Below are 16,147 nucleotides of genomic sequence, written 5' to 3'. Positions count from 1 at the left end.
TTGGTACATAGTATGAGAGGGCTTTGGTATCCCCAACATTACTACTAATAATTAGTCTTTTAATCATTCATTGTGATCCTTTCTTTGTCATATGTTTTTTCAATGGATATATATGTTTGCCCATTCATCTGTATGTTAACCCTAAATCATACTCTTTTAATTATTGTAGCCGTATACAGTTTCTTGTTGGTTCTCACTGCTTTTTTTTTAATAGCATCTATAATGTGGGGAAAATACTTCCTTAACAGGGTAGTTTTGGGGATTCCATTACATATATGTAGATATCTATGTATGTATGTGTATCTCTTTCTTTCTATAAATGTCTATCTATGAAAAGTTCTTGCTATAGGGACCTCACAGGTAAAAAATATTTAAATCCAGTAATTATTACTATTAATAATAATGACCTCTGGGGAAACGTTTCTCTAGACTTAATCAGAGATAATTACGCTTCTCTAGAAACTAGTTTGTTTTTACCTCATCATCATTGTTTAATCTATTTCGGTGTATATTTGCTCTAGGAAACATGGATGTCCTCATGATGACCTTTAGGGTTTGTTTTTGCTTCCACTGTAATTTTGATTTTGTTTTCCCTTTAGATTAATTCTTTTAAATTCTGCTTAAATTTATTGGACCTAGGTATAATTCTTGTTGGATACATTATAGCCTATTTGGATTAAGGCAAAATAGAATAAACATTTCTTTCCATGTATTGCTCAATTGCCTGCAATTTAAGCCTATTATTATTTATTTAGTTGAATAATGCAGAAATTTGCATTCTTCCTAATGCTCCAAGATAGTATTCCCTTTCCTTTATTTTGTTGTACCTTTCCATAATCCTCCAATTGGTTTTACTTCCTTTTTTCAATCAACCTGAAATGACATGGCTTATCCAAAGAGACACGAAGTGTGAAATTTGCCTACATTTTCAGTGGAATTCTCTTTTTGGTCATTCATATAACTATGCATGCTTTATTGTCAAATTTCTAGAGTTTTTCTTTCAGAAATGTATCCAGTACATTTCTGTTGGATTGAGGTGAGATTTTTGACCTTTGCTCACTGCCTTATTCCTGAGTTTCTGAATCGAATTAATGGCACATGGAAAACTAAAATAACAACAAAAACAATACTACAGACTTGAGTCTGAACTAGCTACCAGGGTTCTTTCTATATCTAGTCCCTGCCTATACTGTTTTTCCCCTTTTGTACTGCACAATGTAAGATTACAGGATGCAACCCATCTACTTCCACTTGCCTAGTACAGCTCCCTTCGCCCCGACACCCCACCCCGCCCCCATCTGCACACACATGTACTCAGCTACATGCATGCTCACTCGTATGCACACATATATTTTTATCCTGTCTTGTTTCCTAGACATTAAGGTTTTAACACTGATTCATAGAGAAGATGTTCGAGAAGGCTGGAGAGAATCCTCTGTAGAGGTAGGCAGTTGTACCCAAGGGGTGGGCAGTGGGGAAAGAACGAACCTATACATCAGTCATTAAATGGTTCTGCATTTAGTCCCAGATGTGAAATAGTGAATGATAAGCTATTTCAGATTCCAGCAGTACTCTTATTTATAATTTTTTACTTTTTGCATTTTTGTTGAAAGTTGCAAAGGGTGAGTAAAAAGAATAGTCAAAACCAGAATGGGGGTGGATTTTTAAACTTTCAGTGCAATACAGAAAACTGAATGCTTTCTGTACAGTTAATGCCCAATGATTTACTGAGGGATACTTTTATGTTGGGCTATGTGATTATTGCTAGGAATTTAGTGTTTCATGCTAAGAAGCTGAATTTCCACGTTATTTAAGAAAAACACTAGTTGCTACTGCTTGTTGATTCCCTGTTACATTGTCAGCACAATGTTAACTAGTCTGAATATATTATATCCTTTAAACTTTCTAATAATCCTCTAAGATATTTACTGTTGTTCTGTTTTTATTATATGTAACCACGAGAGACTAGTCGAAATGTCTGACTATAGATTGTATTTTTTTGTAAGCAAGACTCAACAAAGTATTTAAAATATAGTTAGCTTTTCATCAGTGAAAATATGCTCACAGAAACTCATCTTAACTGAAGGAGACACACACATATTCCTCATTAATAACTCTTACTGGTTTTTGAAGTTGATGCAATGGAGTAGACTGATTATTAAAATAATATTTATGTAATATGGTAACTACTAGTTGGAAAACTACAAATAAGATTGAAACGGAGCAGGACCCTATTGTCCTTGCCCCCCATGTCCTCAGCCTGCCTTTTGTTTGTGGAAAAACTTTAGCCAAAGAATAAGTTTAATCAGAGAAGTGAGAAAATGCAGAAACAAAGGAAAACAGCCCAAGGAGACCAAATAATCATAGTTTAGTCATCAAGCATAGTCAAGGACATTTAGTTCCTCCTTAAGGGCTACAGATAATATTCTGAGCCATATCCTGTGAGCTGTCTTATAGAGACTGAAACCGCCACCAGGTGGAAGAAGTTAACTACACGATGACCAGGCTGTAGCCGTGACATAAACTGCCACAATTCCGAGAACAGGCCTCAAAGACATGGGGACAAACCGACCCTGGAACTGAAGATTAACTGTACCTAAAACAATCAAGATGACACTGGTCAGACCACCGATGACCAATGTCAAGATGACGGTCAGAGCTGACTGTGCTGTTTCTGCATGTAGCCCCTCCCTCCGCCTATAAAAATTCTTGACCCCTGATTGTCAGTGGGGGGAGTCGGCCTTTGCACGGGAGTCCGCCTTCACCCCCCGTTGCCAGCATCCGAAATAAAGCGAACTTTCCTTTCTACCAACCTGGCCTCTTTAATGGCTTCTGAGCTGCAAACAGCCCGACCCCACTTTCAGTTGCAAGATGACTGGTAGAAAACTACCAAAATATGACAAGGTGCAAAAAAAGGTTCTCCCCCAAAGAATATGCTTCTGGGATCAGGGGTAGGAATAGAAGGATGCTTTATTCAAGAAATGTCATAATTCCTTGAATACTTTAGTTCAGTGGTAAATGATATCAACACACAGCCACAGGAAAAGATATGGCCATTTCTGTGTGATTCATGCTGCGTTCAAATCATCCTCCAAGAGGAAGAGCACAGGATAGTATTTTATCATTATGCCACTGATGAATCACCACAAATATAAATTCAAATAGAAGCCAAAGAACCTCAGGTGCTATAGCAGAAAGGAAATAGAGTTAATTTTTCAGGTTTTATGAGGGAAGTGGTTACATTAAGCTATATATTGCATTACTTTAACATTTAAACCAAATTGCTAGTTTCTATTGCAGGGCCATGTCCAGGCACGGATGACAATTTGGCTTAAAGCCTCAGATGGGACTGACTTTATGAGACTGTGGAAGATTTGACACAATAGTGGTCACACAGACAAAATAAAAAATTACCTCCCCTACTGTCCTGAGGATGCCAGAAGTTCTGCAACTGATCGTAAATTTTTGTCTTTGGTCAATAAAGGTGAGTTTTGTGCAATGAAAAACCTCCTCAGAGAAATAACATTTTTTTCAGTGTAAACTTAGTCAAAATAGCTCTTCCACTATTCTCCAGGAAAAATAACAAAGAAAGTAAAAATCTTCAATGGCTCCCCTGTGTCACAATCCCAACCTCGGAAGACACCCAATGGTCAGGCTCCAGCCCGACACTGCAGTTCCTTTCACACTGTGATTCTCCATGTCTCTGATTTACTCACTCGGTTTTCCTTACATAGAATACTCTCATTTAATGCCATTACCCAAATCCTCCTGGGGAATCATATTTACCCCTGACAACAACTCTTCATAAAGCTCTGCAGACTTCCTTCCCTGGAAGCAATCTCTTCCTCTCTTATTAAAATGAAACGATAGTTGGAAGCACAATACATAGCACATAATAGGTTCCTGGAAATTTTTAAATACACTCCAGGATATCTTTGATATTACTTTACAACTGACTACATCTATTGGAGCACATTTCACTTTCTGGCTTGAGCCCTTCTTATGTTTCTACTAGGGGATAAGTTGAGTTCATCCTTATATGCTCAACTCTGCTGTAAGTGAAAGTACGTTGGTTCATGTGTGGCCATCGCATAGCTCCACCACATGGAGAATGCTGTCTGAATTATAAACAACAACAAAATAGGCACACAATCTATTTAGTCTTCACTGTGAATGGAAATATGCAGTATTTGTGGAAAACTTCCAGGGGTGTAGCAGATGAGGGGAGTATAAACATTAGGATATAAGAAACAAAGTGGAGATAATATCTGTAATGCAAGCAAATACAAAGAGATGTATACACATGAGGATATAAGAATAAAAGTGGAGGGACTTCCCTGGCGGTCCAGTGGTTAAGACTCTGCGCTTCCAATGCAGGGGGTGCAGGTTCGATCCTTGGTCAGGGATCTAAGATCTCACGTGCTGTGCAGCGTGGCCAAAAAATAAAATTTAAATAAATAAATAAATAAAAATAAAATCTCAATTAAAAAAAAGAATCAAAGTGGAGATAATATCTGTAATGCAAAAAATGCAGAGAGATGTGAGGCTGCAGATGGGGAAAGCAGACGCTAGGATGCCTGGCCTTGGGTTGTGCCTATAGAAAAAAAATAAAGCTATCTATCTGAAAGATAGTCAACAGAGTGGTTTTCTTTTTTGCCTCAAAAACTTATAACAGAACCTCAGTGTCTGATCGTACATGAGAGAAAATGATTTAAAAACCATAGGAGGGGCTTCCCTGGTTGAGAGTCCGCCTGCCGATGCAGGGGACATGGGTTCGAGCCCCGGTCCAGGAGGATCCCACATGCCGCGGAGCGGCTGGGCCTGTGAGCCATGGCCGCTGAGCCTGTGCGTCCGGAGCCTGTGCTCCGCAACGGGAGAGGCCGCAACAGTGAGAGGCCCGCATACCGCAAAAAAAAAAAAAACCATAGGAAATTCTGGACAACATGAAACAGACATCCTTTAAAAGGCCTAGTTAAGATCCAGGAATATAATGGAAACTCCAGGACCAAAAACTAACGGGCAGCTTGAGTCAAGAAAAGGCACCTTCCCTAGGGGATTTATGAGCTCTGCTAGACTTTGGTTTTTAATGTCACGTCACACAAGGGGCAAAGTCATGGACCCTTGAAAGGTGGAGATTGCTAAGCTGGATATTTACTGGGCTTCACTGGAGGCTGACCAGAAAAAAATTCAATGGCAAAAGGAGATGAAAAGGGAGCATGTGTGACTTGACTTGGGCACACACATGTGGAATCGTATGATGACACAGCTGGCACCACAGAACTGTGGGGAATGGATAGACCAGTCAATAAATGGTACTGTGACAATAGGTTAGACAAACAGAAATAGGATTGTTCCCTATCTTATTACAGCAGCCACAAAAATCAATTCAGGTTAAACGAAGAACTAAATGTTTAAAAGCCAAACAAAGCCTGACAAGACCAAATATTGCTGAGTTGAAGCTGAGAACATTCTCATATATTACAGATGCCAGATAAATTGGTAAAAATACTTTGGAATGCAAGTTTACCACTATCTATTAAAGTTGAAGGTATCTCTATTCTAAGGCCCAGCAATTCCAGTCTTAGCTGCACACCCTAACAGTATTTTCACATGTGCAGAATTTCACAAGTGCAGAATTCAGATGTGTGCAAGTTAACATGCAATGTTCAGAGCAGCACTGTTTGGAGTCACAAAATATTAGAAACACACCTCTCAAACCTGCAAGCATTAGCTTTCTATTTCTGTGTAACAAGCCACAAATTTAATGGCTTAAGACAACACTCACTGATTATCTCACAGTTTCTGTAGGTCACAGGTGTGGGCGGGGTGTAATTGGGTTCCCTGCTCAGGGTCTCAGATGCTGAAATCAGGGTGTAGGTTGGGCTGCGGTCTCATCTGGAACTTGGGGTCTTCTACCCTCATTTGGGTTGTTATCAGAATTCTCTTCCTGTGATTGTAGGCCTGAGGGTCCTGGTTTCTTGCTCACAGCCCCCAGAAGCCACCCTCAGGTCCTAGCCACATGGCCATTCACAACATGGCAGCTTACTTGTCCAAGGCCAGCTGGAGACCCTCTCTTGTTTTGAATCTCTCTTCAGAAAGGGCCCAGTTCCTCTGACTAGGTCAGGCCCATCCAAGATAAGCTCCTTTTTGCTTCACTCCAGTTCCATCATTAGCAACCTATTCCCAGGAGTGAAATCCCATCATATTCACAAGTCCTGCCCAAACCCAAAGGGAAAAGATTATGTAGAGGGTCAGATGTCCTGGACACCCATTTTAGAATTCACCTACCACACGGGAGAATGGGAAAATAAATTGTGTAATGTTTCTCTGAATAGTGTTCTCTCTCTATATATATATATAATATGGTGCAATGTATAGTTGTATATTATACCCCAAGGGAAATAAATAAAATATAGCTACAAGTACTCATATTGGTAAATCTCACAAACAGTGTTGAGCAAAAAAAGCAATTAGCAGAAGAAACAGTGCAGTATGAGACCACATAAGACCACATAAAGAGATATGTGATTCTCAGCTGATGCCTATATATGCACTCAAGGCATAAAGGGATGTACTAAGGACAAACATCAAATTCAGAAAAGTGGTTCTCTATGGGACAGGAAGGAGAGGGATAAGGGGCATGTGCTCAAGGACTTCAGATCCATTGCTAATCTGCTTTTTGAACTGCATATGGCCACAGAAGAATACATTTTATTATTCTTTATATACCTTTGCATGCCTGAAATATATTATGAAAAATTAAAAATACATGGAAGACCAAACAATAAAAAACAAAAATTAATACAGATTTCGGCAATATAAATTGAACTAATTATCCTTTTGAAGATAAGGTAAACCCTGAATTGATTAAAAATGTAGCAAATGGCAAACGCTGAAAAAGATTAAGGGGCAAGTTGTTTCTTCAAATTTCTCAGTAATTCTTTCAATGCAACTAAAGGCATGATTAGCCATTCTGGTGGTGAGAGGAAATGGGGAAATTAATTTGTAATTAAGTGTTTTATAGTATTTACTCCTTATATTGTTTAACTGCTTTGGACATGGTTTTATAAGTGAAAATTCAATAGAGCAAGTAATTAGTATTTAGAGAATGCAAATTAAGAAAACATATCAAATAAACAGTATTAAAATTCAAGCACCCTGTATTATGGAGGGTAGTGTAGTCTTTATGAATAAAAACTATCCCCATTTGTAGGAATGCAAAACTATTGAGGCCTGCTTATTGTTATTTTAGTAGGAAATTAAAAGGAATAAAGCTATTGAGCTATTTAAAGATCTACAGAGGATGTTTATTGCAAGTATTTTAGCAACATAGAAGAAAGTTTCTTCATATACCAAGTACGGGGATAAACAGAACAAAAACAGTGGTGAAATTGCGCACATGAGCTTTTGTCGGTCAACCAGGAGAAAACACAAACTGTTTTTGTCTTTGTTACAGAGAGATGTGGCTCTTGCCTATAGCAACCTGTCTCAAGACCTGTATGGGCTTTTCCTTCATGAAAAGCTAATCTAATTGTTCTTCTTATAATACAACCTCTTAGTCCCAACAAAACAGGAACGGCGGGATACTGCCTCACAGCAGGACTTGATCTTGTTATTTCTACTTAGCAGTGTGTCTGTTTTGTCCAAATTAGAAGAGAAAGTTATTGGCTTGAGATGACAAAGTTGTTTTATTAAATTGTGTCAATATGTCATTCTTTTTTTTCCCACTGAAAACATTCAGGCTCCTTTCCTCCATCTCACGGGGTTTTTGCTGAGGCTCCTCTGGCTGTTTCCTCTCTGTCTCTGCGTCCTGATGCTGCAGATCCCATGACACAGTGCTAATAAGTGCTCTGAGAGGTGTCAGGAGAAAAGAGCACAGTGCTGCCAACTTCAAGCTACTTGCAGTCTAGTAAAGAAGATGAGACCTTGCATACGTGTCGATGGTGTGTGACAGAAGCAACCATAAAGATGGGAAGCAGGAACCCAGTATGTGCCAGGCCCTAGGCTGGCTGCTTGGCAGGTCCTATGTGGGCATCTTGGAAAGGAGCTAGGACCCAGATGCTTCCGGGAGAGAAATTAAACACCAGCCCTCCTCCTACTCTGTGTCTATCTACACAGCCTGTTTGTACAGGGCATATGGGAGCTTCAGAGGCAGAATGAGTGAGAGAAATCTCGTCCAGGTTTTGGGTCTGACGATTGTAGTGGCTTCTGTGGCTGTCTCCCCAGTATCCATTTCTTCCCCTATGATGAATCCAAGCCAATCACCTTGACTCTAGCCATCTTGCCAGCAGTTCATTTAGTAGTGACCAAGTGACCCAATCCTGCCGGATGAGAGATGAGAGCTGCCTTGCTGGGGGGCAGAGCCGGGGGGAAGGCACTGGGAAAGGTGTCCTTGATTCTAAGAAGGAGATCTGGGCGGAGGTGACCCTCCTTCTTCTAGATTTTATCACGAAGCCTGAAAATGTTGCATCCACTTTGTTAACACATGAAGACAACACATGGACAATGAAACTGCTTTGCTTTGCTAGGGTTGCTGGTACCCAAAACTGGGTGGCTTCAAACAGTGGGAACGTATTATCTCACAGTTCTGGAGGCGAGCAATCAGAAATCAAGGTGTCGGCAGGACCACGCTCCCTCTGAAGGATTCTCCTTGCCTCTTCTGCTTTGGGTGCTTGCTGACAATCCTTGGAGGTCCTTGGCTTGTAGATGTCATGACAATCACATGGCCGTCTTCCCCATGTGTGTCACATTGTCTTCTCTCTGTGTATGTCTGTCTCGGTGTCAAAATCTCCCCTTTTTATAGAATATCAGTCATATTGGATTAGGGTTCACCCTAATGACCTCATTTTAACTTGATTATCTCTATTTCCAGATAAGGTCACATTTTGGGAGTACTGAGGGTTAGTATTTCAACACATCTTTTGGGGGCACACAAGTTAACCCATGACAACAACTGAGAGAATTTCAGTGAAAGACCCAGAGTCCTGGCTTCCCCAAGTCTACCTAATCCCTTGAATTTTGTGAGATAAATTTACTAATTGTTTAAGTTAGTTGGAGTCAATTTTCTGCTACTTGCAGCCAAAACATTCAGACAGAATTATGCAGACATTGCTGATGGGATGAGGGTAAGGGCAGTGATGGAGGCTGACAGGGGTCTCGGAGCTGTAGACAACAGCAGAAGAAGGCATCTGTCCTGTTGAGCCTGATACAGTGTGGAAGGATCGGAGAGGTCTGTTTTGGTCCAGGACTATTATTCATTCTTCATCCAAACACCTATTCACCAGCTACCCTGTGGCAAGGATTGTGCTAAACATGGAGGATTTAAATGAGCAAGACAGACGCCGTTAGGACTTCCCTGGTGGTCCAGTGGTTAAGACTCCGAGCTTCCACTGCAGGGGGTACAGATTCGATCCCTGGTCTGGGAACTAAGATCCCACATGCTGTGTGGCTAAAAAATTAAAAAAAAAAAAAAAAAGGTAGACACCATCTCTGCCTTTGAAAGGTGTGTTGGGGGAAATCCTGAAATATGAGCCCAAAGAGGTAAATGGGGCCAGAGCGGAAAAGATACTGAAAACCCTATTAAAATGTTTGTTATCTTGAGGGAAAGGAGAATCTTGAAGCATTTTAAATAGGAGAGTGTCATGAGGCAATTTACATCGAAGAAGGATCAGTTTTACTGCAAATGGAGCACAGGCTGCAGTGTGGTCGAATGAGGCACGGAGACCCACTGGGGGACCGGTGGAATAATCCTAATCCCTTTAGTATCCTTTCACCTTTGAGTATCTCCAGAAGCACCTGGGGTCTTCCAGTGTAGGTGGAGCTGCATCAGAGGGTCAACGCACTGGGCGGTTACTTAGTGTGCCCGGGTTGCTGTTGTCTCCTATGTCCCTCTGCCCCTTCAGGGTTCTCTTCTTGGGATGTGGAAGGGAAACCAGCTTCCCAGGTCCATGTCAGCTCCTCTTAGAGGGGTCTCACAGCAGGTTGCTGGAGCCCAGGATACAATCAGGTCCAATCAAACCAGTGTTGGGTTTTACATCTAGTCCTATTTCCCTAGAGAGACTATACCCCCCCAGATGGCTGGGTCAAGGTCAGGTTCCAGAAACAGCCAGAGTAATGATCTCCCGGGCACAGATGCTGGGTCCCCTTCACCAAGAACGCTCCTCTCTTCATGACCGGTCCTCTCTTGAGCCTCTCACACCTTCCTGCAGTTGCTTCCTGCATCCCATGGTCCTGTGTGTGATGGGGGTTGCTAGCCTCCAAGACGGAGTGGATCCAAGTAAAGATAATACAAACAATTGCTGATTTTAAAAGTTCCGACTTTGCACTGGGATGGATCACGTGATTTTTCTTATAGAAAATCTGTTCTCCTAATGCGCTGTGCTTTGACTAATAATATAATTAACCAACCCACCTCAACACCCAGCCACTGAGTAATGAGGGAGATGTCCCATGAGGATGGAAGGGGACAAGGCCCGCAAAAATCTAGCATCGTCTGCCCTGTGTTTATAATCATCTTTCCTGATCATTTCGTATCAGGCAAGTGCCACCAACAGATGATGCTTTATTTGGCTGGGAATGATAATGATGGCTTTTTGTAATTGTAATATTTTTAACATTTCTTGCAAGATTTGATTATGTTTCAGGAATTTAACTCTTAATTGCGTTCATATGCAAGGAGAAATCTAGTCCCTTCCCGTGTCAACGCTGTCAGCTGCTGTATAACTGATTAGGGGCCCCATAGTTGCTGGCTGCTTTCATTAAGATGGTCACAGTAATCAGGAGGAAAAGCACAACTGAGTAATTGCAGATCTGAAAATACAATGCTACTTGATTACAATTATGGCTGGAAAAATTAGAGCAAATCCCAAGGGGCTAAGGCAGGACTGGATCTAAAGCAGCCTTGTCTTTAATACAGAGTAGCCTCTGTATTATGCCAATTTCAAATATATTATATGGGATATCACTTTTTTTTTCTTTTTTCTTTTTTTTTTTTTTGCGGTACGCGGGCCTCTCACTGCCGTGGCCTCTTCTGCGGAGCACAGGCTCCGGACGCGCAGGCTCAGTGGCCATGGCTCACGGGCCCAGCCACTCCGCGGCATGTGGGATCCTCCCGGACCGGGACATGAACCCGTGTCCCCTGCATCGGCAGGCAGACCCCTAACCACTGCGCCACCAGGGAAGCCGGGATATCACTTTTTTAATGCTTTCTAAACCCAGAGTTGGGTTGTTTCTGTATATCATTCAACACACACAATGCTATGAGGAAAATACCATTTTTGCCTGTATTTTAGATGTGAAAAAATAAAAGCTTAAAGAATAACTCATTTGGTGTCACATAACTAAAAAGTGATGGAGCAGTAAGTATAGACTCTTATCCACGATGCTTTCATATGCAAGCCCACAGCCCTTATTCACAACTTCAATATTCAGAACATTTTGAAAATACCCAAAGGTGTTTCGTTTGGTTTTGTTGGTAGCTCATTTAGTGGCAAAAGTCTGATCTGACTGAGGTCTTATTTATTGTCTTTATTTACCCTTCTTTTTCTGAAGGTTGATGTTTCGCTAGAGAAATATTAATGTATTTGTTACAGGGTGCTGATTCAGACAGCTGTGGAGGGTGATATCACCCTTACAATATCTAGAATATTCTGCACTCCAAAAATCATCTGGTTCAAAGAGGTTTTGGGTAAAGGATATAAAGTTGGTGGGGTGAAATGAGAGGAAAGGGCAAAAATTGAAGATAAGGTATGAAATTAAGATAGGTCTGTGTAATAAATAAAGGCTTGTTACCGTTTAGTACCCATTGCCCACCCCGGGAGCTGAATTAAACTGGCCTGAGGGGCGGACGGTGATCAGGATGCGGATGGCAGTCTGCTCTTTGTATTTACCCAGCGAAGGGGCAGTGAAGGGGCAGCCTAAGAGAAGGTGGCCTTGACAACAACACTGTCATCTTTGCTTACATCTCTCTATCCCTGGAGGAAGAGCTGGTCCCACTGTAGAGGAGTCTGGCTCCAGGCCAATCCTAAGTGACCCGACCACGGCCAGGGACCAGGCTTTGCCCGGCAGGCTCATGGGGAGGGGAGGGAAGCTGCCCTCCCCACATGGTCTTGGGGCACAGCTGTGCACTGCAGTGTCTGCAGGGAGTTTCAGGCAAGGACTCGGCCCCCAGCCTGCCCCGCTCATGTGCACAGCAGCATTCCCGGCCTGCGTGCCTCTGCTCGGAGGTCTCCCCCACGCGGGGGCCTCAGCTGAGGCACTTTTCTCCATCCTGACTCAGTACATTTTCACTTCTAGCCCTTCCTCTAGTCATACCCCTAGGCCCTCCCCGGTTCGGCTCCTGGGCAAAGATCCCTCCCTCGTCACTGTGCCAGGGCTGGCGCACCTGCCCCTCACCCAGTGCTGTCCAGTGGGCAGAACGGGGCCTGGGCAGCGGTGCCGGTTCTTGCCTGCTGCCTGCACTGCGGCTGAAAGTGAACCAAGGTTCGCTGTGACATTCGGCTCGGCTTGCTGTCCTACGAGACCACCTCGACACCTGCCCTGCGCCAGTGCCCTGCAGGCTGCCTTCAGAAACCTTCTGCCAGCGTCCTCTTTAGCTCACACATCTTTATTGCCCTCTCCTTGCACTCTCTCACTGGCATTTAATCGTGATCACGCTTTCACCAACTTAAAAGTTCCTTGGCTTTTATGTCCTCCTCCTGTCAGTGACTGTCCTTTCTCATTTAAGTTCTGGAACAAGACACAGCTCAATTCAACCTTCAGCACATGCTATCCCCATGACCCAGAACACTGTTCTCTGTGCACCTCCTCTGGCTCCATCCAGCTGTTCCTCACTAACTTCCTGTTCCAGGGAGTCTTCCTGGATTCTTCCATTCCTGGTTATGGACCTCACCTCGGGGTTCCCAGAGCACCTTGTGTTTGCCTTTACCAAAGCCTGTCATGTTTTATGTCTACTTACTGGTTACCCACCCTCAACTGAGAATACTTGAAGACTAGGAACTTAATTGTTTATGTCTCAGGATGGCCAACACGGCCTGGCTCTTGATAGGCACTCAACAAATGCTTGGCAATGAGTAACACATTTAGTACAAGATTAAAACAAGTAATAACCCAGAGTATTTTAGTCTATCTGTTAAAATTTAAAAAAATAACCCAGGCTATATTAGTCTATCTGTTATGTTACAGACACGTTTGCCCTCAAAGCTTATTTTTTAAAAAAATATACATTGTTCTTACCCCAAGGCTATAAAAATATCTATATATATTCTTTGCCTTGGTCATTATATTTTTTCATATTTCTAAATCCACATGGAGTTAAATTTCAGGATCCTTCTGATTAGATGCTGTATCTTCTACACAAGTTCTTTATGGGTTGACTGGTTTTTAACTTTCTTTTTAGCCTAAGTGAATTCTAACAAGAATACAGAGTTATGAACTAGATGATCTTTTAAAGACACTTCAAATCTGAAGAGTTTATGAAATTTATATATTGAAAATCAAAATTTCCTTCTAGATCATGCCTGACATAAAAATATATATGAACTGTAAAACAGATTTAAAATGTTAACTCTCACAAACACATAAAAGCAAACTTTAAACATTTTTAAATTAATAATTTTAAAGTTCTGCTATATTTTCATTTATAGGTACTAAGAACCCTATCTTCCATCTTTACTGGTTTCTGCATCTCATTCTATTAAGACTATTTCCAGAATTTTAGAATTGACACATAATCTGACAATGCTGAAAATGTTCTCAAACACCTGTATTCTGCAGAAAACACCACTGTGAATATTAAAACGGAACTACTCCAAGTTACAGAAAAAGACAATATTTTAAAACCACTGTTAAAGTGAAATTACTTTGATATTAATTCAGAATAACTGAATTAAACTGACTGCATTTGTTGTTCTTACCCTTGGAAACGTTGTAAATCTATCCAGCTCTTCGACAAAGCAGAACATCTGCAAACTAATTGCTGACATAACAATCAAGAGGCTGGCAGTAAATACAACCAAACTTCCGAGCTTTTTTCCAGGACCAAATATCTTGTACACGAAGTCTTCTAATGCAGGTGAAATTTTAATAAGCCGAACTACCCGAAGAACCTATTGTGGGAGAGAAAAACACACACACTTGATCGTTTATTTATACTGAATCTTAAATAAGTTCATACTAAAATCTCATTTTTCATAGCACTCTATAAAATCGCATTTAGCAATTAAATTAAACAATTTAATAACTAAGATATCAGTAGCTCAGTGACTGCCATATAGCAAGAACTCAATAAATCCCAAAGGAATGAAGGAAGGAAAATGGTGACAACTCTATTTTAATATATGATGTGATAATTCAAAGTGGCATTAATTAACACATATTGTTGAAATAAAATTGACATTTGTTCTAATGTTCAAATATCAAAGAAAACATTAGTTCAATATTAGGCATATTCATTGTCTCATAAAACAAACTTTCCTAGGGATTACTGTACATTCAAAAGGAAATTTTAAAAATCCATCTATCAAGGTGTCTTTACTCATGGCTGAGACTGCTACTCTAAGATCTATTCTATCCTTCCTTTAATTAATAGAACTTGCTGAATTTTAGCCTAGCAAGGGTACAGGCTGCATTTTCCAGCCCCACTTGTATCTAGTTGTGGCCGGTGGAGTAGGTTCAGACCTATGGAATGTGAAAAGAAGTGATCTTTGCACATTAAGTTAAATAATTTGCCCTGGACACTCTTTTTATACCTTCCTCTGGCTGGGAAATTAAAACAACTGTAATTGTCCCTTTGGAACAAAAATAGAAGCCTCGTATAGAAGATGATACATTCAGTCTAACCCAACAGGCCTGCTTTCTGGATGGCCCTGGGGAGCAGAGCCAACTACTTGCCCTGGACTCCCACCAACTGGAGAGAAACACACTTCTATCTTACGCAAGCCCTGTATTTTTTAGAACTTTGTTATACGTGCTCAGCTGGTTATCTAAACACACACACGTTTAAATGTTTTGCATATATATATATACATGCAAAAACTACCACCCATAACTAATTAATTTTCTCATTCACTTAACAAATATTATTATGTGCCAAACACTGTGTTGGACAAATAAGATTCAATGGCTATTACTGTTTCAAAGGGAGTATAATACAAAGGCACAGCTCTTAAAGGCATATCTATAAGATTAAAAATATAAAGTAGAATATAATTAAAAGTTGAAGTATAAAATATGGAAAAATAGCATTTTTCAACATGTCTAAGATGCCATCAATTTTTTTATGTACCACTGAGAAAGTGAAAAATGCCGCCAATTAAAGTATAACACACCACTGATTATAAGACAGGTCCCAGTTTAGAGATATTAAAATAGGAAAATTGTGGTCTTGGTATAAATGAAAGATGGTAAGTAGAATGGCAGTCCAAGATGGTTCGATATCAATAAGAGCTTAAGGCGTCTGTAAAGCCTTCTCAGGAGAAGAAAGAATACAGTAAAGAAAAGGAAATGCTTTAAAAACCTAGATTTAGGGCTTCCCTGGTGGCGTAGTGGTTGAGAGTCCGCCTGCCGACGCAGGAGACACGGGTTCATGCCCCGGTCCGGGAAGATCCCACATTCCGCGGAGCAGCTAGGCCCGTGAGCCATGGCCGCTGAGCCTGCGCGTCCGGAGCCTGTGCTCCGCAACGGGAGAGGCCACAACAGTGAGAGGCCTGCGTACCGCAAAAAAAAAAAACAAACAAAAAAACCCCCTAGATTTAAATTTTTACACAAAATAACATGCGTTTGGATTTTTCCAGCAACCCTAGCTTCCTAATCCTCTTAGTCTATGAGGTCCAGAAGGGACTTCCTGACCCCCATGATCCAGGCCTGGCCAGGGTATTCACAATGACCTCAGTCATCAGAACTTCTGTGGGACCTATGAGAGGTGTCCTATTTTTTAGCCTCAACTGGAATTACTGTAAGAGCCACATAAGCCCTGAGCTTCTGGGAGCCATCTTAGCCACCACATGGACAAAGAGAGCTTAGAAATGATACCAACACAGAAGAAAGGTGAGTGGAGAAATGGACGGGGTCCCAATAATACCATGTTAGCCTCTGAATCTGGCCATCCCTGAAGCCACATTTACCCGCTACCCCCAGACTCTGAATTAAC

At 41.2% G+C, this 16,147-nt stretch overlaps 1 protein-coding gene across 1 annotated transcript in view; it reads right to left on the bottom strand.

Moving 5' to 3' along the window:
• Nucleotides 1-16,147, bottom strand: part of NALCN (sodium leak channel, non-selective) — a 279,093-nt gene that overhangs the window by 134,692 nt on the left and 128,254 nt on the right. Inside the window, exon 12 of the mRNA XM_089899398.1 lies at nucleotides 13,914-14,105. Coding sequence (XP_089755524.1) covers nucleotides 13,914-14,105 — 192 coding nt within the window. The remainder of the gene's footprint in view (nucleotides 1-13,913; nucleotides 14,106-16,147) is intronic.

This window comes from Delphinapterus leucas, chromosome 18 (assembly GCF_059928025.1).
Source record: "Delphinapterus leucas isolate spDelLeu-1000000601 "Yukka" chromosome 18, BTC_Dleu_Yukka2, whole genome shotgun sequence".
Lineage (NCBI taxonomy): Eukaryota > Metazoa > Chordata > Mammalia > Artiodactyla > Monodontidae > Delphinapterus > Delphinapterus leucas.
The sequence above is the reverse complement of the archived record's forward strand: the minus strand, read 5'-3'. Positions and strand labels throughout refer to the sequence as shown.